At 37.1% G+C, this 25,157-nt stretch overlaps 2 protein-coding genes and 1 long non-coding RNA gene across 3 annotated transcripts; 1 reads left to right on the top strand and 2 right to left on the bottom strand.

Annotated features, from left to right (window-relative positions):
- Positions 1-484: 484 nt before the first annotated feature.
- LOC138900919 (uncharacterized) lies at positions 485-5,036 on the bottom strand. Its single transcript, XR_011412268.1, has 4 exons — positions 3,985-5,036; positions 2,717-3,050; positions 2,306-2,373; positions 485-1,305 (listed from the first exon to the last, which is right to left on the bottom strand). It is a non-coding gene; the product is annotated as an uncharacterized lncRNA (long non-coding RNA).
- Positions 5,037-8,709: 3,673 nt separating this feature from the next.
- On the top strand, positions 8,710-9,156 carry LOC117281366 (auxin-induced protein 10A5-like). The gene has a single exon (XM_070189622.1). The coding sequence runs from the start codon at positions 8,710-8,712 to the stop codon at positions 9,154-9,156; it is 447 nt and encodes a 148-aa protein (XP_070045723.1).
- A 5,882-nt stretch (positions 9,157-15,038) lies between these two features.
- LOC138901826 (uncharacterized) lies at positions 15,039-16,251 on the bottom strand. Its single transcript, XM_070189621.1, has 3 exons — positions 16,080-16,251; positions 15,478-15,963; positions 15,039-15,361 (listed from the first exon to the last, which is right to left on the bottom strand). The coding sequence occupies exons 1-3, from the start codon at positions 16,249-16,251 to the stop codon at positions 15,039-15,041; spliced, it is 981 nt and encodes a 326-aa protein (XP_070045722.1).
- Positions 16,252-25,157: the final 8,906 nt, after the last annotated feature.

Genomic DNA, 25,157 nt, shown 5'->3' with positions numbered 1-25,157 from the left:
AACACTTTCCCCGTTGTTTTCCTTGAAAGTATCTCGAAAATCATCTCACCCGAGCTTTTAAAATCCAAAAGTGGGTAAAAATGGCCAACCCCCGAATTATATATTCTCACCAGGTATTTCCGCATTTGCGAACCAATTGCCGCTCCTGCGGAGTCGCGTTTGCGACCGCATTTCCGCTTCTGCGAAGAAGCACCGAACAACTTCTGCGACTCCACTGGGCAGCCCCTTTGTCCGCTTCTGCGAGCCACAGCTCGCTTGTGCTAGTCCGCACCTGCAGTCAGTCCCTCCGCAGGTGCGATGACCCCAGAAGCTGCAAATTTTAGAATTTTCCTATGTTTAAAAATTGATCCGATTTCGATTCGAATCACACTTGGAATACTCGGGATCCTGTCCAAATATATCAACAAGTCCTAAAACATCATACGAACTTAGTCGAAGTCTCAAATCAAATCAAACAAATTTAAAAACACAAATCATACCCCAATTCAAGCCTAATGAAACTAAGAAATTCAAACTCCTACATTCGATGTTGAAACCTATCAAATCAAATCCGATTGACCTGAAATTTTGCACACAAGTCATAAATGATATAACGGACCTATTACAATTTTCAGAATCAAATTCCGACCTTGATATCAAAAAGTCAACTCCCCGGTCAAACTTCCAATTAAATTTTTATTTTAGCCATTTCAAGCCTAATTTAACTACGGACTTCCAAATATTTATCTGGATACACACCTAAGTCCAAAATTATCATACGGAGCTATTGAAATCATCAAAACTCTATTCCGAGTTCGTTTACACATAATTCAACACCCGATCAACCATTTCAACTTAAGCTTTCAACCTTGAGACTAAGTGTCTCAATTCATCCCGAAATCTTTCCGGACCCGAACTGACTACCCTGACTAGTCACATAATAGCTATAAAGTACAAAATAAGCAGTAAATAGGGGAACAGGGCTACAACTCTCAAAACACCCGGCCAGGTCATTACACTAGGCAAGCCGACAACCTCAATAAAATTATAATTTTTTTTAACTTTGAAAACATGATATTTAAATTTAATAATAAATCCCACAATATTGATACAAATACACTCCCAAAACTCGGTGTCACTAAGTGCATGAGCATCTAGATGACAACAAAGTGTGACTGATAAAAATAATGTCTGAAATTATAGAACTGTACAATAACTGAAGGGGAAAGAGAGTCAATGTCTGCAGACGCCAAGCGGCTACCTTGATAGTCTCCAACAGGTGAAACTCTGGAATCTAGTAGCCGCCGTATCCGAAAGTACCTAGATCTGCACACGAGGTGCATGGTGTAGTATGAGTACAACCAACTCAATAAGTAACAAGACTAACCTTTGGGCTGAAAGTATTGACGAGCTTAACAGGTACAGTACAGTATAAAAATAACAGTAAAAAAATGTAGGCATGGTTTTAAATTCAACAGTTAAACTCAATACAAGAAAAATAGATCGTTTCTGAATGATATGAGGAATATGACATTTCTATATCTACATGCTAATGTACGTGCTGTATGTGATGCACCTCAGTGGAAAACCTTGTGTATTCGCAAAATCTCAAAATACTCAATCACTCAGTACTGTATATGGCCAATCCAGCCCAAAAATATAAATGCTCCAGGCAAGATCCATGCCTAGGGAAGATCTATCCGTAAGATAAATAAATAAATAAATAAATAATTAAGGCAACTCCATGCCCTAGGAAGTCCATCCCAAATATAAATATCAACTGCGCTCACTGTGGGGGGTGCAGAATTCGAGGAGCTCCTTTAGCCCAAGCGCTATATAAAGCCGATATGGCCTATTGCGGCATGCAGTCTGATCCCATAATAATAAAGCCTATAAGGCCTGTTGTGGCGTGCAACCCCGATCCATATAATAATAAATATAAAGTCAATATGGCATGCTGCGGCATGCAGCTCGATCCCATAAATATCCTTACAAATGGATGAACATGACTAAGTATGAAATTTTGCATTTTTAAAATAATTAATTCAACAGCAACACGACCCTGTGGGTTGTAAAATATCGACACGTAGCCTAAACATGATCTTTAATACGAGCCTTAGCTCAATTTCTCTAACACGTGGAGGATATGCGGATAATAACATGATTCTTTAATTTTTTCAACTCCACAGAATTTATTTAAGTCACAATTTCTATGGTGCATGCCCATATGCCCGTCATCTAGCATGTGCGTCACCTCCAAATAATTCACATAACACGTAATTTAGAAATTTATACCCTCAGAACCAAGTTTAGAAGTGTTACTTACCTCAAACCGTGTAGTTCTTTATTCCAATATGCCTTTGCCTCGCGAATCGGCCTCCGAACGCCTGGAATCTAGTCACAATTAATTTGATTCAGTCAATACAAATTATAGAAATTAATTCCATATGAAAATACTAATTTTCCAACAAAATCCAAAATTTCACTCAAAAATTATCAGTGGGGTCCACGTCTCGGAACTCGACAAAATTTATAAAATATGAATGTCCATTCAACCACGAGTCCAACCATACCAAATTTACCAAATTCCGACATCAACTCGACCTCCAAATCTCTAATCTTATTTTCAAATTCCTAGGCCCATTTTCTCGAATTTCACCTAACAAATACGTAATCTAGTCGGAATACTCAATGATAATTCAATATTATTGACTAACAATGATTACAAGTGACTTACCTCAAGTTTTCCCGTGAATTCTCTTTGAAAAATTGCCTCAACCCGTGTTGATAATGTCCAAAAAATGAGAAAATCTCGGACCCGTCTATTTTTGTACACTGTCCAGAGGTTTCGCTTCTGCGCAACCGCTTTTGCGGTCATATTGCCGCTTTTGTGCCTCCTTCGCTTCTGCGGACAAGAAATCGCTTCTGCGAATAAGCTGTCCGCTTCTGCGGTTTTGCCTAGCTTCCCCTGCCTCCGCTTCTGCGACCTTGGTGTCGCTTCTGCGAGGTTCCATCCGCTTCTGCGGACCTCATTCTTCTATGATGCCAGGTTCGCTTCTGCGAGCTCGCACCTGTGTGATAATTTCCGCAGGTACGATTGCATCAGTAGGCACAAATTCACAACTTTGTTCTAAGTCCAAATTTGATTTGTTAATCATTCAAAACTCACCCGAGGCCTCCGGGACCTCAACCAAATATACTAACGAGTCCTAAAACATCATACGAACTTAGTCGAAGCCTCAAATCACATCAAACCATGCTAAAAATATGAATCACACCCCAATTCAAGTTTAATGAAACTAAGAAATTCCAACTTCTATATTCGATGCCGAAACCTATCAAATTAAGTTCGATTGACCTCAAATTTTGCACACAAGTTATAAATGACATAACAGACCTATGAAAATTTTCAGAACTGGATTCCGCACCTGATATCAAAATGTCAACTCGCCGGTCAAACTTCCAACTTAAATTTTCTATTTTCGCCATTTCAAACCTAATTTAACTACGGGCTTCCAAATAACCATACAAAGCTATTGAAATCTTCAAAACTCTATTCTGGGGTCGTTTACACATAAGTCAATATTCGGTCAACTATTTTCGCTTAAGTTTTAAATCTTGGAACTAAGTATTCCGATTCATTCTGAAACCTCTCCGACAAGTCACATAATTATAATTTAACACAGGATTAACAGTAAATGGAGGAAATAATGCTGCAATATTCAAAACGACCGGCCGGGTCGTTACAGAAATAGAACTAAAAAAATGAGGAGGGAAATTCATGTTAAGGTGATTGTTTTAGACTGGACGTCGATATAGAATGCTTACAAGAAAATGTGATACTTCTTTTTCAGGAACAAGATACATACATTGGGAAGGATAAACAAGAGGGTAGCTGCTCAATGAGTTTTTGTTTTCCTTTTTTTTTTGGGTTAATGCATATTCTTGATACCATTAAACAAAAACAACATCATGTATGACAGCGTGACATGGCAACTTTCTTACCTTTTTCTTTTGACAGAATGACCTAAATGGCACCTATACTTGTGCCACTTTGTCATGCCGGTCTCCAAATTTAGCAATTTACCAATTGAACACTTACACTCCTTCAAACCGTGTATAATAAACGCTTATGATAGGAGGCTGTCAGTACGTGTAATACAATCTCCTCCACGTTGGCTGCCATATAAAAAAATAACAATGTGTAGATGACATGTCACATGGTAGATTAAAAATAATTAAAATTAAAATTAAAAATAAAAATAAAATTCAAACATAAAAATCATCTATTCTGATCGATGCTTTTCCCGTTTCCTCTTATCCTTACCCCACTGTCTTCTTATTTTATGTTTCTACTATCATATGGATTTTAGATCTGGAACTTTGGCCGGAATTTTCGCCGACAGTGACTCTTATATAACCGGCGATGTTCAATGAAGCTAACTTCGGCGACTTGTTGAGCTTTTTAGTCGTTGTTCGGTATCATTGCCGTTGAAGCAACACCACTAACCCCACCTCTATGTGCCGCCACTTTCAACAACCTCCGCAGAGACTACCTCCGACCATCGAAAATTATCGCCGGTGATTTCTTTCTCATCTCCAATTACCTGGTGCCTTCTCTCACCTATGTAATGCCCCAATCTATAATATTATATACAAAGAGAGAAACAAAATCGAATTTTGATTACAATTAGAGAGGGAACAAAAACTAGAAATTGGGTTTGGGGAATTCGAGGAGGGAAATTCAAGGTGTGATTATCCAAATCTGTGTTTTATATATATAGACAGAGAGAAATAAAATCAAATTTTAGATTGAATTTAGTAGTAACACAGAAGGGGATGAAAAGGGGGAAGAAAAGGAAAGAATGGAAAAGTGCAAACAATGATTTGCATTTGCAGACGGTAATTAAATCAAGAAAAACAAGAATCTTTTATTTTTTCCTTGGGGAAGAAGAAGAAGCGTATAAGGAAAACAAGAAAACAAAAAGGGGAGGGGTGGGGGAAGAAGCTAACAGGAAAAAGAAAAATGGGGTGGGGTGCGGAGAATTTTGTTTTTTGCTTTTTGCTTTTTTCTTTTTTTTTTTACATATTTTATTTTATTTTTCATTGTTATTTTAATTATTTCTTATTCAAAATATCATATTCACACTCGTTGTCCGCGTGAACTACACTTGTATTGTCCAGCTCAACCATTTTATTGTCACATGTGCTTGGTCAACGGTCAGAGAGGTTTAAAATATAGGTTTTGATCAAGTTAAAGTGTCTAGATGAAACTTTGTAGATTATAAGGACCGAGATGACAAACCGAAACAAGTACAAGTGTCTACGAGACTATTCTGCCTTTTTTTTTTTGGCCGTTTTCCTCTCATTTTTCTCATTTATCTAAACTTTTAGAAGTGTAAAGTCTACAATTATACAACTTTTCTCCTTCTCTATAATTGTTTATTTATTATACATTTTAATGATTCATTTATATGTTCTTTTATTGTTTCAAACTTCTCATCTTCCCTGCAATTGTTTATTTACTTGATATATTAATATCCATTTGTGTATTCTTTTAGAGTTCTCTTTTCATGGCATTTGATTTGATATTCTTTACTTTCTTTGGGTAAACCTATATAACAAATATCTACTAGAGGAAATGTACGAATGCATCTATCAAATTGGAATTTCATGTATTATATTTATCTTTTGTTGTGAATAATCTTTATTTCTCAATAAGGACAAAATATTATATCCATGGAAGAATGGGAAGGTAATAAATATTCAAAAACTATTGTAGAGTATTAATTTACGTGTATGCATGCATGTGTTCACGTATTTTGGAAAGTATATCTTATATAAAAGATATCTATTTCTTATTTATGGTACTATAAAAAATTTATTTCCAAAAAGAAAGAAATATCTGACCGCGCCGGATAATTAACTAGTAAAAATATAAAGGTCACGTTATACATGATATGCCTTTAAACCATCCCTACTTTTAATCCATAACCCTAGTTGCTAACAAGAAAAAACAAAAGATAAAAGACACTCGCTCTTTTCCTCGTCTTCTTCGCTGCCCCCCTCCCCTTCACCCTTTCCATCATCTTCTCCACTGCAAACCCTTTCCTTTACATCGTTTTCTCTATCACACCCTATTCCTATCTTCTTACAGAAATTTTCTCCTCACCTATTTTATTATTTTCTGCCATACCACACTGATTGTATCCTTTGAACTTGAATTGTAGTTTTAAATAAAAAAAATGCCATCTCCTTTGAAGCTCAAAGCTCCATGATTGTTCATGGCTGTACTTGTGTATTAAATTCGACGGCGTGAAGAATTTTGGAAGAAAAAATATTCGAGTCTACTGCTGGGTTCTCTAGAAAACCGACTTGGATGTTTTAAAATTTATTCGAATAACATTACGAATTCGTGCTTCAATTCCGATGGCTTCTTCTTCTTCTTCTTCTTCTTCTTCTTCTTTATTTTTGGTGGTAATTTTGGCGTTAAAATAGAGGCGTAGTGATGGACAGAAAGTGTTTTCTAGTATAGATTTTGTGTAACCGTTGTTTATACACACTTGTACAATATTATATAATTATGTATAAATATGTATAAGTGCATATATTTGTGTATAAGACAATATGATTATAATCTTTTATCAGTATATAAGGGAGTACATATATTGTCTCAGTATATAAGGGAGTACATATATTGTCAGTGTATAAAAGGCCTCCATGTAAGTTTGATACTTTCTTCTCTTTTTTTTTGTTTTTTTGGTATACATTATTATATATTTCATATACAAATTTATACAAAGTTATACATCAATATACATGTACTGCACATGTACAGTTAAACAAAAATTAAAAAAATTTATATTTTTTTCTTACTTTTTCTCGAACAATCTATGTATAAAATCAATTTCTTAGTTGATTTTTCCTCCAAATCACAAATTTGCACCAAATTGTTTCAAGTTCTATTTTTGATTTCTGCTATTTAAAACTTGTGGAGGAAGAAAGTTTAATATTTGGCAAAGATCCTTCAATTACATTAAGAGTTCTAAGATGTATTCTGTAATCACTATTATCATTTTATCGTCGAAAACAGTCTCAGTCTCCTGTAGAATTGTAGATGTTGCTACTGCTTCCAATCCTACACAATTTTTCATTAAGAAATGCAAGTTCAAACGTGTTTCCAGAAAACAAATCCCACCATTGAAGTTGATTGTTTCAATTGGGATCTATGCAAAGGATGAGAATTTATGAAGAAGGAACAATAACTAGTAGTTGGTGGTGTAGAAAAAGCTCTTTTCCGGATATTGGCCTATTATCTTTAGGCTATAGATTTGTAAAGTTGTGATTGGGCTACTTGATTACAATATATGTGTGAGCTGTACTTATGTGTAATTCTCTCTATAATTTATGGCCGTCAAAAAGGTTCTTGGAATCTTTGACGACGATCATCGGAAACCATTTTCGGCGATCTATTGCAGATGGATGTGTAAGTCGCCGGAAATCATAGATTTTCCATATTTCGTTTTCTCATGCCGTGTGAGGCAAGGTAGGTATCAATTTTAGGCTAGATTTTCATACTTATGATCCTGTTTTGGATGTTTCACTTTCAATTCACTGTTAATTGGTTTGTCGTTTTCAGTTACGCCAAGATTGTTTGATACAGCCTCTACCGGAATCACTTATTGGCAAGTAGTCATACTTTTTCTTAAACTCGAGCACTTTTTTTATCGCAAACTTTTGATTAATTTAGACTTTCTTACTGAAACCGAATTGTCTTTCATCTATTGGCTATTCGGCTAAGTCTTCTCTATTTCTGCCTAATTTTTACTAGTACCTATTAACATAATACATTCTCATTATAATAATGGCTCAATTATTAGGAGCGTTTATATTGTAAGTAAACATCCTTGAACAGTTGGATGGTTTATACTAACAATATTATTTTTGTCAACACGGGCCTTACATTATCAAATAATTAATCTCAAGTCTCAAATTCTATCTCCACTATCATGAATAATAAATATCACCGATAATTTCAATTTTTTAGACAAGCTAGCTCGTTGTTGTTTGTGGATGTGATGATGTTGTTTTCTGTTATTGTCTCACATTAAAGATAACTGACAAGTGGCATGGCTTATAGTTTTGAAAAAAATAAAAATTGAACACAACTCATTACCCGTTGCCGAACATCTGTTACTCAACATTTCCAAGTCAGACAAATTAGTCTCTTTGTGTCACCCTAAGGTTAATCATAATAATAATAACATAACAAGAAACGTTGATAATTCCCCTCAAGCGTTGACAATCAACATTGGCCTTTTATTTTAAGAGAAAATTAATTTCAACTCTTTGTAATTGCCCTTTCGTATATATATATATATACATATATAGAAAGGCAAGAGCGAGCTTATTACATCTTGACATTCTCCCCTACTTCCTTCCTAATCCCTTTTTACCACCCCTACTTTCTACATTTCTTTCAAATCTTCTTTTGTATACATTTATCAAGTGATCTTTTTCTTTTTTGTTCTCTTCAACTGTACGTAATCCTCTTGCATGAATATCTCTTATTTGTGTGAACTTATATTTACATGAGTAACACCATGAGGCCTAGGATGAAGATCCAGTTTCACTTGGCTTACGACAGAGGTTAGCTTAAATCCTAGATACATAGATTTTACGTAGTACGTGTTTTTTTCTCATTAATTTCTGTTGGGAATAAAAACAAAAATGGATTTCAACAAAGCTGAAAAAGGAAAGAAAGGATTAATCCCCAAAACATGGGAGAGATGTAAATCTTTTGGTCGAAAAAACTCATCAGAAAATCGACATGCTCTGACGACAAAAAAGACCAGAAAAAGAGCTCGAGTGGCTACAGAAGGTTGTTTCTCGGTCTATGTCGGACAACAGAAACAAAGATTTGTGATTAGGACTGAGTATGTGAATCATCCCATCTTCAAGATGCTGCTTGAAGAAGCTGAATCAGAGTTTGGTTATAACAGTAAAGGTCCTTTGGTCCTCCCTTGTGATATTGATATTTTTCTCAAGGTTTTGATGGAAATGGACTCTGATGAGATTATTGGTCATCATCGTCATGGTTGTAGCTTTGCCAGGACTTATAGCTCTTATCACCTCACTCCAACAAGATTTGTTGCCATGAATGAGCTTTCCTTTTAACCAGATATATATATATATATATATCAAGTTAATTCTCTGATGTTTCAATTGAGTACAATAAATTTGTCCTTGGGTTATGTGACCGTGCCAAAAGTATATGTACTATATGAACGTGTATGTTTTATATGTCACTTCACTTTTCTCTTTCTTTTCAATGGGAGATTTGTTAAAGTAGTGTCATGCACCCTTTTTAGGAAGCTTGCTAGTTTAGAAGTATGGCTATCCTTCTAACTTTACCCGTCCTCATCAATCTGTCCTTCACTTCCTAATTTCAAGGGAACATGACCTCAGATGGGTCACTCTAAATTGACTACAAGGTCAGTTAATACGCCTGTGTTTACATTTTTACATAGATTTTATTGTTCCAGAATCTTTTTCTCCCTTCATGTGTAAAGTTGCAGACTAGTATTTTTATGTCCTACCACGCAAGTGGGTATTCTAAACAATGGTACCATACAGAAAAGTAGTGGTATTTGTGTTAGAGATTGTTGTGCTTCACTTCTGATCATGTTGAATCAATATATGTTGTTTTTGTTTCCACTTTTTCTTTATAATTCTGTGTACAGTACTGAGCCAGAAAAGTTAGGAAAATATTGCCTTTTGCTTCTTGACAGTTAACCATATTAAATTTTGATTAAGATACCTATGCATTATTGAACATTTTAAAATGTAAAATTATCTTTCTAGCAGCATTGTGCAAGTGTTTTCAAAGAGCTAGGTTCGTATATATTGACCCTGGATTACTCCACATGTAATTTGGATTGGATGTTTACACTCTTTCACATGATTTCAAATTTGTTTTTCGCTATAGTCTACCGCTCTGGGTTTCTCCTTCTAAAAGCATCACTCCCTCGAGCCGATCTGAGCTTCTCTCTAAACATTGAATTATTACTAATTTGGATTCGAACTCACTCCTTAGACTATTAAGCCTCACGCTCAACCTGTTTTCTCCCTTTCAACCGTGGGGTATTATTATTTGAGAATACATTTGTTTCTCATCGATCGATTGTACGTACTGGATTACAAAGAGGTTTATAATGATCTTGAGTACTTCACTTATTGGTTTTATGTTTAGGTTGATGCTTAGATTCTTCCATATTTTAGTTATGTTCAATTTTCTATAAAAGAACATTGAAGAGAAAAACGAAACAATCTACTTATATATGTACCTAAGGAATACATGGCTCATCATATATATATATATATATATATACACTCAATACTATCTATTAGTATTATTTTGTTTGTCTTGATGATTTGTAGAATATATAGATATCTTGTCATCCAACCTAATGAAGCCTTAATTTTATCTGTCTATTCGTTTATGTTATTGTTTTTCCAATGATTGTCATTTCTAAATGAAAATTATTGCCAATAATGAGCCATTATTTGTGGTATCCATCGTAATCAAGGATGATACCGTGATAAACTATATGAGATGATGACGTTAAACCAATCCTTCTCCCCCCTCCGAAGTGCTTAGAAAAAGATGAGCTGGCGCAAGCTTTTACTTGCTACTATTTTTTTTTTAAGATAAAGCCAATCACCCAGGTTTTCATCTTCCATGGTGTTGGGGGGTTTGGCTAGATCCCTACCTTGTCTATTATATAAACAAAAAGTGTACACCGAGGGGGGCATAAACCTTACCTCATGAATACCTTTTTACATAAAGAGAGAAAGAGTCTATGAGCAAAAATACATATTAGACCATTTCCTCTCACTATACACCGAATTAACATATAAAAAAAATTGGATTTTTCATATCTAATTCTAAGCGACGGAACCTGCCACATATCCATGAAGAAGGGTCCTCTGGCCGCTTTTGGAGGCTGACTGAAGTTCGTATGAATGATGCCTTCGTTAGATGCGGTGGCCTCTTTAGCGAACCAATCTGCCACTTGATTTGCTTCACGAAGGCAGTGGTTGGTAGTTGCCCTGCATCTTTCCAGATTATCCATTAAGTCCTCGGCCACTTTTTTTTAGTTTGTTATTGTCCAGATTCTTGGCTTGGAGCATGTCACAGATCATCCTAGAGTCAATTTCCACAATGAAGTTCGAGAGTCCTTTGTTTTTGCACAAGTCACACCCAAATTTGATAGCTTTCAGTTCTGCCTCACTGCTGATATTACAAAGAATAGGTATCGAGAATGCCATGACAAATCCTCCCTCTTCATCTCTAAGAATCCCTCCAATCCCTTCTTTCCCATTACGTTTGTTAAAACTTCTATCTGTGTTCAACTTCAATTTTTCATGGGGAGGTATCTCCCATAACACACTCTTCCATATAGGGATAGGTTTTAGATGCTCAATCATATCACAATTTTTGTACCATTGAGTATGGGTCTTAATTGGAGGATATTTCCTGTTGATCGCAGCATTAGTGTTCCAAATAATTTGCGACTTCATCTTGTACTGGACAAATTTCTTTCCTTCACCGAACTTGCAAGAGGTATAGCTTTCCACAATTCCCAGCAGATAGTAATAGGAAGAATGTGGAGGGTCATCTTATGGACCATATTATTTGGTTTCCTCTGCCACCATTGAGTGAGAACACTACTAATGGAACCGGATTGATGCCGGATTCCCAGAGGATTTCCAAAGAATTCCCATAAATCTTTAGCGGCCTCACTATGCATGAAGACATGATGCAAGCTTTCACAAGGAGGAATGCTACAATAGTTGCACCTTGACGCATGTTGATTGTCAAACTTCCTAATGGTGTCATCAAAGGGGAGTTTTTTCTGAATCATTCTCCAAACAAGGAATGACATTTTGAAGGGAATGCAATCATGCCACACTTTGCCCACAAGGGGATTTCTTTGCTTAATAGTTCTAACCATGTGCCAAGCCGATAAATTAGAGTAGTGCCCATTTTCAGTAAGATCCCAAATGGCCAGGTCATTGTTGTTCTGCTTCCTTCTAGAGATGCTGATGATATGATGAACAATGTGATTGGGCAGAAGAAGCTGTTCCAATTTGTGAATATTCCACTCATCGTTCATAAAAAAAATAAGAAACTTGAACATTACCAGATGTGTTAGTGTGATTGACTACTTTAGCAAGTGGTCCTTTACCTGTCCAGTTGTCCCACCAAAAACTGTAGTTACCTGTGTTAATATTCCAAAGAATATTCTTTTCCTCTTTGTCTCTCGCATAAAGAAGAGCTTTCCAGGAATGTGAGTTGCCCGAGGCGATAGCTTTATAAGTTAGGTGGGCTCTACTACAATATTTAGCTCGGAGGTAATCTGCCCACAAAGAAGGACAGGTTCTAAATCTCCACCATCTTTTAATGTTATAAATTTCGTTGATGTCTTCCATTCTTCTGATTCCAATACCACCTTCTTCCTTAGGGACACAAAGATTTTTCCAAGAATTCCAGTGAAACTTATTCTTGTCACCCGTGGACCCCCAAAGGAATCTTGCTAAATGCTTTCCAATCAGATTAAGTGTAGCTTTTGGAGGGCTCATGGCAGAGAGGGTGTATAAGGGGAGGGATTGTAACACATTCTCAATTATGACCACTTTACCTCCGTAGGATAACAATCTTCCTTACCAACTACTGATCCTCTTAATAATCTTTGCAACCATCTCCTCAAAGTAACAGATTTTCTTCCTTCCGACATATATAGGGCATCCCAGATAATTGACAGAAAATTATTTGTCCATGAATCTAGTGGTATTTATGATTCTATTGATTCTCCCGGCTTTAGTATTCGGAGAAGTGATGAAAAAACTTTTGTTTGCATTAAGCTTCTGGCCCGATGCCCTTTCATATTTATGAATTTATTCCATTATCAACCTGATTGTCTTGTTGTTCCCAGCTGAGAAAATAATAATGTCATATGCATAAGCCAGGTGATTAATTTGAGGCCCTTTTGCTGGCATGGTGAACTGAGTGAATTTTTCATTCTCGTGAAATTTGTTGAGCAACCTAGTCAACACTTCTGATTCCAGGATGAATAGTGATGGAGACAGAGGGTCTCCCCGTTTTAACCCTTGGGAGGAAGTAAGGAATCCGTTCTTGATGCCATTTATGATAATGGAATACCACACATTGGATAGAAGATTTCCAGTCATGTTGATCCATTTCTCGGAGAATCCAAATTTCCTCATCACAACATTAATGAACTCCCATGATATCCTATCGTAAGCTTTTTCCATATCTAGTTTAATAACAATATTTCCCCCCTTTTTGTAGTTGCTGATACTCTGGACAATTTCCTGAGCTAGAGGGACATTTTTCGTGATCAATCTATCTCTGACAAAACCGCTTTGATTATTAGAAATCAGTTTAGGCATAGGCCGATTCAATCTCCTGGAAAGGATTTTAGAGATTATTTTGTTAGAGACATTGCTAAAACTGATAGGTCTTAGATCAGAGAAAATCTCCGGAGCATTAAATTTTGGGATAAGGATTAGACAAGTGGGAGAGTAATACTTAGTGATTTGAGCACAAGAGAAGAAATCTTGCACAAATTGAGTGATATCCTCTTTGATAATATGCCAACAACTCTGATAAAAAGCCCCATTGAAACCATCTGGGCCAGCAACACTATCAATGGAAATATTGAAAATTGCCTCCCTTATTTCCTTTTTTGTAGGCATATTTGTTAGGTGGTCATTTTCTTCATCAGTGACAATATTAGGGATGCATTCAATGATATCCATCTTGCCATCCTTTTTCGGAAGTTTAAAGAGCTTCTCATAATGTTTAATAGTAGCTTTCGTACTCTTTGCTTCGCTTCTAATCCACTTCCCTCTATGGTTTTTGATTCTGTGGATCTGAGTCTTCCTTCTCCTTTCTCTAATAACACTGTGAAAGTATTTTGTATTACAATCACCTTCTTCAAACCATTGAATCTGAGCTTTTTGTTTTAATAGAGACTCCTGCATAGCTTGCCATTTAATGTACTCTGCTTGGCCTTTGTTGAGGTTTTCTCTGCTCGTCTCTGAATTACACACTTGATCAAGCTCTTCTAAGGTTTCCACTTCTTTTTTCCTGGACCATTTTGATAATCTGTTACTAAGAATTTTCAATTTTTGATGCAGTCTCCACATTGGATTACCTTGAACAGGTACGTCCCAAACTTCTCTAACCAAGTTGTGGAAGACGGGCTACTTAGTCCAGAAGTTAAGGAAACTGAAATAACTGATCTTCGTCGTTTCGTTGTCCTTACTTTTGAATAGAAGAGGTCTATGGTCAGATCCCGACTTGTTGAGATGTTTGACAGTGTAGTTCTGAAAAATGTGGGCCCAGGTGTCATTGATGAAGATTCTATCAAGTGTCTTCCAGACTCTTTTCCTTCGTCTCCAATTATTACACCAAGTATATTTAGGACCAATAAATCCCATGTCTACTACCTCACAGTGATCCATACAATTCGAGAAATCACAGCTTCTAGACATTCTATGAGGATTTCCTCCCAATTTCTCCTCTGGATCCATGATAACATTGAAATCACCCCCAATATACCATGGACCATTGATAATTGAATGTGTATCTTTAAGACTGTTCCAAAGTTCTTTTATCTCCTTAGCAGTACATTTAGCATAGACCACTGTTATGTTGATCTCCTTATTATGTACAACATTAGTGAGATTCATAGTGAGTTGTTGTTCTTCATTGGCTAAGATAACATAATTATAATCTTGTTTCCAAAAACACCAAATCTGTCCATTCGTGTTAGCTTGGCAATGTTGAAATCCCAAGTATCTCATATAACTTTCAATCTTCTTCTTGTTGACGAAAGGTTCCATGATGGCTACAAAGTCTATGTTGCTGATGTGACATAAATTTTTCAATCTAGGTAAGGCTTTCTTAGACCTTACTCCCCTTATATTCCATATAATTGCACTAATCATGGAGAAAAGAAAGGAGTGGATCAACTTTGACTTCTTCCCCTAGAGAAAAGGTTCATTTTTTCTTTGTTTTTTTTTTCTATTTTCCTATTTCTGCTTCTGCCTCTTTTAACAGGGGATATTCCATGTCTGTTGGAAATCTCTTTTAAATGAGCTTCAGCCGGATCATCGGGTTGTTTGTTGAGAGTTTCATCACTATTGTCTGACATAGACATGTTAGAATTCACAGTTCCTTCCTCAATCATCTTGCCATGGTCTTGTATCCTCTTCTCCTCAATGTTGTATCCACCAAAGTTTACCACAACTTGAATTCCCGGGTGTTTTTTGATTTCAGATGGTAAGGAATCTGATTTTGTATTAGAGCTTTTTTGGTTATCTCAGATTGACACTCTCCGAGTCATGTAAGGAATCTGATTTCGATCTGTTGGCCTCCCTCATCTTTGTTGTCATTGCTATTCTTACCTTCAAAAGGATTGCTTTCATCCACTTTTTCAATAGTATCCGACTTGGCATTAGACGTCACTTTCTGAGTGTTTACTATATTCATCGACTTGTTGTTCTCCATCACTCCTAGCTCCTTGAGGCTATCTTCAATGACAGCATTTGTAGCTACTGTTTTACCTCCAGTAGCATTCTTAGATGTGTTTTTCCTATTCTTTTTCACATGTTTGAACATTACAGAACTTTTCTTTTGGGGCATTATTTTCTTCTTCTTCTTTCTGCCCTCTTTCATATTCTGGGCATAGGCAATGCTAGGTTCTTCCTTCTGGACCTCGATAGGGGGCTGTGATATATTGTTGTCATGAGCATCATTTGTCCTTACAACGTTCTTTTGGGCAATTTCTTTCTTGTTCTCATTCTGTTTTTCTTTAGCAGTTTTGTGTGCTTTCTTTTTCCTATTCCTCTTAGTGTTAGGAACTTGCCAATTCTCCTCTTGATTGCCTTCATCTGTTTTTAATTCTTGGCAGTCAGTGATTTCCTCATTTTGTTTCCCTTTACTTGATCCCCTGCTTCTGCCATCTTTTTTTCATTTTCCTCTCGTTTCTTTTTTTCAACTACCCAACAATTAATCAAGGAATGTCCTATCTTCCTGTAATGCTTGCAATATTTAGGGACATTCTCCCATTCAATTTTTTTAACATAGTCACTTAGAGGGATGTTCTCATCTTCAGCTCCCACAAATACAGAAGTATGTAGGGTTTTAAGTAGATAAATCTCCACTCTCACCTTTGCCATACTTGGTCTTGTTTTGGATCGTGTAGCAATGTCCAGCTCAAGCGGGGTTCCTGACGGACCTATGACTTGCTTGGCATATTGCCAAGTATATATATGGAATGGTAGTTCCAGCAGCAATGCCCACACAGTAGCGATCGACAAATCTTCATCCGATTTAAAATTCAGAGTCCATTTTTGTATTCACATTTGAGTGCCTCCGATTTCCACCACCCTTTTGAATCTTATCACATCAAAATCTTTATCATTTGTAAAGTTCAAGAACACATTATAATTATCATAGACTCCAATTTTGACTGTGCCTTTCAAAGCAATTTTCTCAAAGAATTGAGCCCTAATTTTATCAATTTGGGGCCTTATTTTCAGAAATCTTCCAACCAGCGTCCGTTTGCATTCCTCCGCCATCACACCATAGTAGTCTTTAGCTTTAAATATTATTGTTCGCATTCCATTGTGGGTGGTTTTTCTTGCAATTACTGCTTCTTGTTCTTGCCGGTTTAGGGTCGGGGCAGAGCTGTTCACTGTTACCACAACGGCTGCATACAGTTTCTTTCCTTGAATTTCTCCATGGGGAAGCTTCGCCGCATAGGGGGGGTCGATTTAGTGTTCCAGACACGCCACATGGCCACCGCCTGGGGCCTCCATGGGTGGCGCGTGTTGTTCACAGAGTTAACAGAATATAGCCGTTGAGAGAGTTTAGTTTTAGAGAGAGAAATAAAAGTTAGCTAGAAGAATATAAACTAGTTTTTACTTGCTACTACTTGTGATAAAGAATAGGTGGAATTTTTGATATTTTATCAATTTGATCCGAAGGACATTCAGAAACATCACTTCTATAATGGAACTCGAATTGATGCCTCTGTACACATTTTGAACCAAGACATTTTGGATTCTCGCGGAAAAGAAACAAATGAGGAAAAACAGTACTCTCCGTTTCAATTTAGATGAGGTAGTTTGACTCGCCACGGAGTTTAAGAGAAAAGAGGGAGATTTTTTAAACCCGTGCTCTTAAAAGCGTAAGGTTAAAAGCTCTGTGACACTATGACATTTGTGTGGTTATAAAAAATTTTCATTAAGGGTAAATGAGAAAAATAAAAAATTTAAAGTTGAATTATTTCCAATTACAAAAAAGTGTCATTCTTTTTTGAACGGACGAATAAGGAAAGTGTGTCATCTAAATTGAAACGGAAGGACTAAAAGGTAATGTAATTGTGGCAGTTGGTTAGCCCTCCACGTCTCTTTTTCTTGTTGCTTTATGGAATGGGTTTTCGTGGCAATTTACAATGTTGAAATTAAGAAAGTATCTTTTTTAGATCTCTTACGTGTAAAAATATATTCTCCATGTGTAAAAAAGAGATAGGGTCATAAAACTAAAAATAAGTTTGTAATTGTTGGGCTAAAACGGCCCAAAAATACTCTTAACATGATGTGATATTATCCGCTTTGTACTGTAAAGTTGATCGTGTAAGTGTCTTATTATGGAGGTGTCCTAATCTTCAATAACTTGACATCACTTTTTTGGTCGATGATTCTGATAGCGAGGATGATTCTGCCCAGCTTCAAATACTTCGCCTTTTCCTTAACACGTACCAAGTTGTATCCGAGTTGCAGTTGCCTTTAAATTTAAAGAAGTTGGTACTAGACGCCCCTCCTATAAAACTTATATACAAATACAAAGTAACAATAATACAATAAATAACAATTTATAAATTGGGAGGAAACATGCGAAGGAGAATGATATAATAATTTCAGCAGGAGAAGTATCACTTAGCAGCCATTTAATTTATCAACAATAAAATGAGCAATTGCTAATATGAAAAGGACACGACACCACCCTTCGTGCTTTTACTCTCATTTGGCACGGCATCACCCTTCGTATTTTAACTCTTTCTGAAAATGACACGACATCACCTTTCGTACTTTTACACTCACAAATGGTACGGCAACACCCTTCGGACTTTTACACTCACAAATGGCATGGCAACACCGTTCATGCTTTTACACTCACAAATGGTACGACAACACCCTTCTTGTTTTTACACTCTTTCTTACCATGACAATGGTATTATAAATAATAAAAATGGCACGACATCACCCTTCGTGCTTTTACACTCTTCCTTACCATAAAAATAATAATATAATGCAGGGATATGGACTTATCAATCAATTCAATACTAGAATACCGACTTCACCTTCCGAAATATTCAACAATAATTAAATGAATAATAATTTCACGAATAATGATCAAATAATCAATAATAAACTTAAACAAGAATGTCTTAATTAAATAGAAAATTATTCATAATAAACAAATTCCACCCGCATGCTTTGACTCAACCACAACGCATAAGTACTCGTCACCTCACATATACGTTGTACCCGCAAATTAAATCACCTAGCAAATAGACAAATAAGTCATACTACCTCAAATCAAGGTTAACCACGACACTTACCTTGCTTTTCAACCAAATTCAAGAATCTAATACACCTTTGCCTAGCGAATTCGTGTCCTAAATCCTCAAATCTAGTCATAAACAATTCAATATACTCAATATAAATTGTAGGAATTAATTCCATATGAATTTACTAATTTTCCGAATTAAAATCCGAAATTTATCTCAAAAATCGACAGTGGAGCCCACGTCTCGAATCCCGGAAAACTCACGAAATCTGAACACCCGTTCTCATACGAGTTCAACCATACAAAAGTTATCAAATTCCGACATCGGATTGCTTTCAAATCTTCATTTTACACTTTTGGAAGATTTTATAAAAATCTAATTTTTCTTCCATAAATTCACGGATTCATGATTTAAATGAGTATGCAAGTACGAAATATAATTCATATAATATAAGGAACACTTACCACAATATTTTCCTGTAAAAATTGCCCAAAAAGCTTCTTACCCGAGCTCAAAATCGAAAATGGTGGAAAATGGGGCGAAATCCTCTTTTGAGAACTTAAATTCTGTTTGCCCAGATTTTTACTCATTGCGTTCGCGGGAATTCATTCGCGATCTCCTAGAACAATTTCTACCTATCCATTTTACTTTTCGCGATCGCGGATAATTCTTTGCGATCGCGAATCATGTTTTTAGTTTCCCAGAATTTTAACTCTACGCAATCGCGTAAATGGTCATGCGATCACGGAGAACATTTTCTTAACCTTACGCGATCGCGTACTGACTTGTGCGATCGCGTAGCACAAATGGCGTGCCCAGCTTCTGCCTTCATTCCTTCTACGCGAACGCCGCTTGGCCCTCACGTCCACAGTGCATTGGGAGCTAACATTCTGCGACCGCGTGCCTATCTTCGCGAATATGAAGGGTAAAACTCACGGCTCACAATTTCCTCTTCGCGATCGCGGGAATGGCTTCGCGATCCGAAGCACAATGCACCAGATGACAGTTAAAGCTAAAAACCAGATTTGTTTCAAAGTTCAAATGGTCTGTAGGTCATCCGAAACTCACCCGAGTTGTCGGGTTTCCAAACCAAACATGCACACAAGTCCAAAAACCTCATACAAACTCGCTCGCACTAACAAAATACCAAAATAACGCCTAGGACTATGAATCGGACACCAAATCAAATAAAATTTTTAAGAAAACTTTAAAACTTCTATTTTCACTACCGAATTTTCGAATCACGTCAAATCAACTCCGTTTCTCACCAAATTCGACAGACAAGTTATAAATGATATAACGTAGCTATTTCAATTTCCAGGATCAGATTCTGGCCTCGTTATCAAAAAGTCAAATCTGTGGTCAAACTTTGAAAATCTTTAGCCTTTAAATTTTTAGTTTTCGTTAAATGGCCATAACTTGATCTAGGGACCACCAAATAAAATTCTGGGCATACGCCCAAATCGAAAATCATGATGCAGACCTACTGGAACTGTCAAAACACCTATCCGAATCTGTTTGCTCAAAAGGTTGACCAAAGTCAACTCAGTTGAGTTTTAAGGCTCTATTTCATATTTTAATTCATTTTTCAAATAAAAACTTTCCGAAAAATTATACATACTATGCACGCAAGTCAAGGAATGATAAACTATGATTTTCGAGGTATTAGAACATAGAATTTATTATTAAATTTAAAGATGACCTTTTGGGTCATCACATTCTCCACCTCTAAAACAAACATTCGTCCTCGAACGGAATTAGAAAAGTACCCGAGCTGGTAAAAAGTGTGGATATTTACTCGGCATGTCAGACTCGGACTCCCAGGTAGTTGTCTCAATCGATTGGCCTCTCCATTGCACCCGAACTGAATGATAACTCTTAGACCTCAATTGTCGGACACGCCAGGCTAGAATAGCTACTGGCTCATCTTCATAAGTCAAATCTTTGTCCAATTGGACTGAGCTAAAATCTAACACATGGGACAAATCACCATGTTATTTTCGGAGCATAGACACATGAACACCGGATGAACCGCTGATAAACTAGGTGGTATTGCAAGCATGTAGGCTACTTCGCCCACCCTTTCAAGAATTTCGAAGGGTCCTATATACCTAGGGCTCAACTTGCCCTTTCTTCCGAACCCCATTACACCTTTCATAGGTGAAACCCAGAGCAATACTCTTTCTCTAACCATGAATGCAATATCACTAACTTTACGGTCGACATAACTCTTTTGCCTAGACTGAGCTATGAGAAGTCGATCCTGAATAACCTTGACCTTATTCAAGGCATCCTATACCAAATCGGTACCCAACAACTGATCCTCTCCTGATTCAAACCAACCAACTGGCGATCGACATCGCATTCCGTATAATACCTCATATGGAGCCATCTGAATGCTCGACTGGTAGCTATTATTATAATCAAACTTCGCAAATGGCAAGAACTGATCCCAAGAACCTCCAAAGTCTATAACACAAGCGCGAAGCATATCTTCCAATATCTGAATGGTGCGCTCTGACTGTCCGTGTGTTTGTGGATGAAATGTTGTACTCAACTCAACCCGCGTGCCTAACTCACGTTGTACAGCCCTCCAGAAGTGTGAGGTATACTGCGTACCTCAATCTGAAATAATAGACACTGGCATACTGTTTAGGCAGACAATCTCACGAATGTAAATTTCAGCTAACCGCTCTGAAGAATAGGTAACTGCCACTGGAATGAAATATGCTAACTTGGTCAACTTGTCCACAATGACCCAAACTGCGTCAAATTTTCTCTGAGTCCGTGGGAGCTCAACAACAAAAGCCATAGTGATACGCTCCCACTTCCACTCAGGAATTTCTAATTTCTGAAGTAAACCACCAGGTCTCTGATGCTCGTACTTAACTTGCTGACAATTCAGACACCGAGCTACATATGCAACTATATCCTTATTTATTCTCCTCCCACCAATAATATTGCCGCAAATCTTGATACATTTTGGCGACACCTGAATGAATAGAATTCCTGGAACTATGGGCTTCTTCTAGAATTAATTCACGAAGCCCATCCACATTAGGCACACAAATACGATCCTGCATACGCAGAACTCCATCTTCCCCCACAGTAACCTGTTTGGCATCACCATGTTATACCGTGTCCTTAAGGATAAGTAATTGAGGATCATCATACTGCCGCCCTCTGATGCGCTTATATAAAGAAGCCCGAGCGACTGTGCAAGCTAGAACTCGATTGGGTTCTGAAACATCTAACCTCACGAACTGATTAGCCAAAGTCTGAACATCTGCAGCTAACGGCTTCTCACCAACCGGAATATACGCAATACTGCCCATACTTACAGCCTTTCTACTTAAAGCATCAGCCACCACATTGGCCTTTCCGGGGTGATACAAAATGGTGATATCATAGTCTTTCAACAACTCCAACAATCTTCTCTGCCTCAAATTAAATGCCAATTGAAAATTTCCATTTTCTCCTTTTAAATAATTTCGGTTACACAAAATCATAACGAACCCCACCCCGGTAGGAAATATAATTCACAATTTGTAATTAATTATCCAAAAATTACATCAAAACTTACTGAAATGAGTAACAGAAAGCCACCTTTAGCCTTACAGCTCTTATTAGTGACAAATATGGAATAATAGGCATTGTCATCTCTATAGAATCTCCCAACAGAAATAAACACATAAGTAGATTATAAAATTACGAAGCTCACTCATAAGTGGAGCACAATAGGAGAACTCGTCTTGATGCTCAGAACCGAATCAAGTTAAGAAAATTATTCCTTTATTTTAAATCGAGGTCGTACATGTAATGACACCATCTGATGTAACGACCCAAGCCATACCATAAAACAAATATATTAATGGTTGGGCCTCCACCTCTAGGACGTCTTCTACCCGCATGTCCTCCACCCCTAACTGGTCGTGTGGGTGGTGTAGTAACTGCAATGGGGAACGTAGCCTGAGTGCTTTGATGAAATATGTCTCTCCCAAGTCTGGGATAATTTTCTCATGATGTGCCTAGTATCACCACATTCATAACAACCCCTCCTTGCGGGTTTGGCTACTCATACTGAGTATGTGCCAGATAACTGGAATAACCATTGTAGGAAACTCATGTCGGTGGTGCATTCAAAGAACTTACTGGAGCACCCCGAATAATCCGATGTACGGACTAGGTTGGCCAACTGCCCGAGCCCCCGCCATAATGATTTATACTCGCAGAATAGAATCCACTGAATCCCCCAAATACGTTCTAATATCCTGGAAATTTCTACCACTAGTGGAAATGAAGTATCGGCCTGTAACTCCCATGTCGTACAAAATTTTACGATCATAATTGAGTCCTTTAATGAGTCTGTGGACTTTCTCCCTAGCTGTAGGAAGCAAAATAGGAATATGATAGGCTAACTTATTGAACCTGGTGGCATATTCTGACACCGTCATGGTGACCTGACGCAACCGTTCAAACCCTATACGCCACGCATTACGGAGAGTCTGGGAAACAAACTCTTTCAAAAGCATTTATGAGAACTGAGCCAAGTGGGCGGTGTTGCATTGGCTGGTCTGCCCTCTTCATAGGCTTTCCAAGAACACTTGTGGAGAATTATCTCTCCCAAGGCCAATTTCTTCTTTTGTTATGCTGACTCAACACTGCTGAGCTGACCCATTTCTTAACATACTCTTTGATTCTTCTTTGGGGTAACCTTTACCCTATTTATATACAACGATCACAAAAGTAGAGCTCCATATAGACAATTCTTAGTACGAACCACATCGTCTAGAATCTCGTCAACCACTGTACTTCCTCTGAAGCACTGCAAAATCTGCAGCCATGACGTCCACGCTGAGTAGACCTTCTATAAATTTAAAGTTGTTTCCCAACCTTATCCTCTACAAAATCTCAGGCCTTAAACATGTGTAAATGTTTTGGGAAACCTTTCAGTACCACACCCTTCGTGCTTTTACACTCACAAATGGCACGGCAACACCCATCTTGCTTTTACACTCTTCCTTACCATGACAATGATAATATAAATAATAAAAATGGCACGGCATTACCCTTCGTGCTTTTACACTCTTTCTTACCATGAAAATAATAATATAAATTTGGAAGAGTATTTAAATGCGGGAATATGGACTTATCAATCAATTCAATACCAAAATACCGACTTCACCTTTCGAAATATTCAACAATAATTAAATGAATAATAATTTCACGAATAATGATCAAATAATCAATAATAAGCTTAAACAAGAATGTCTTAATTAAATAGGCAATTATTTATAATAAAAAAATTCCACCTGCATGCTTTGACTCAACCACAATGCATAACTACTCGTCACCTCACATATAAGTTGTACCCGCACATTAAATCACATAGCAAATAGACAAATAAGTCCTACTCTCTCAAGTTAAGGTTAACCACGACACTTACCTCGCTTTGCAACCAAATTCAAGAATCCAATACACCTTTGCCTCGCGAATTCGTGTCCGAAATCCTCAAATCTAGTCATAAATAATTCAATATACTCAATATAAATCATAGGAATTAATTCCATATGAATTTACTAATTTTTCGGATTAAAATCCGAAATTCATCTAAATAATTGACAGTGGGGCCCACATATCGAATCCTAAAAAACTCATGAAATCCAAACACCCGTTCCGAAACGAGTTCAACCATACAAAAATTATCAAATTCCAACATCGGATTGGCTTTCAAATCTTCATTTTACATTTTTGGGAAAGTTTATAAAATTTTGATATTTCTTCCATAAATTCATGATGTAAATGAGTATGAAATTATGAAATATAATCAATATAGGATAAGGAACACTTACTCCATTATTTTCCCATGAAAAGCGCCCAAAACGCTTCTTACCCGAGCTCAAAATCGAAAATGGTGGAAAATGGGGTAAAATCCCATTTCCGGAATTTAAGTTCTGTTTGCCCAGATTTTTACTCATCGCAATAGCGGGAATTCATTCGCGATTGCGTAGAACAATTTCTACCTATCCATTTTACTCTTCGCGATCACGGATAATTCTTTGCGATCGCGAATCATGTTTTGGTTTCCCAGAACTTTAACTCTACGCGATCGCGTAAATGGTCATATGATCGCGGAGAACATTTTCTCAACCTTACGCGATCACGTACTGACTTGTGCGATCGCATAGCAAAAATGGAGTGCCCAGCTTCTTCCTTCATTCCTTCTATGCGAACGCGGCTTGGCCCTCGCGTTCGCGAAGCGCAATGCACCAGATGACAACTGAAGCTAAAATCCAAATTGTTTTCAAAGTTCAAATGGTCTGCAGGCCATCCGAAACTCACCGAGCCCCCGGGGCTTCAAACCAAACATGTACACAAGTCAAAAAATCTCATATGAAAAATTTAAAATAAATTTAAAACTTCTATTTTCACAATCGAACGTCCGAATCACGTCAAATCAACTCTGTTTCTCACCAATTCGACAGACAAGTCATAAATGATATAACA

Source organism: Nicotiana tomentosiformis, chromosome 11, assembly GCF_000390325.3.
Source record: "Nicotiana tomentosiformis chromosome 11, ASM39032v3, whole genome shotgun sequence".
Classification (NCBI taxonomy): domain Eukaryota; kingdom Viridiplantae; phylum Streptophyta; class Magnoliopsida; order Solanales; family Solanaceae; genus Nicotiana; species Nicotiana tomentosiformis.
The sequence above is the reverse complement of the archived record's forward strand: the minus strand, read 5'-3'. Positions and strand labels throughout refer to the sequence as shown.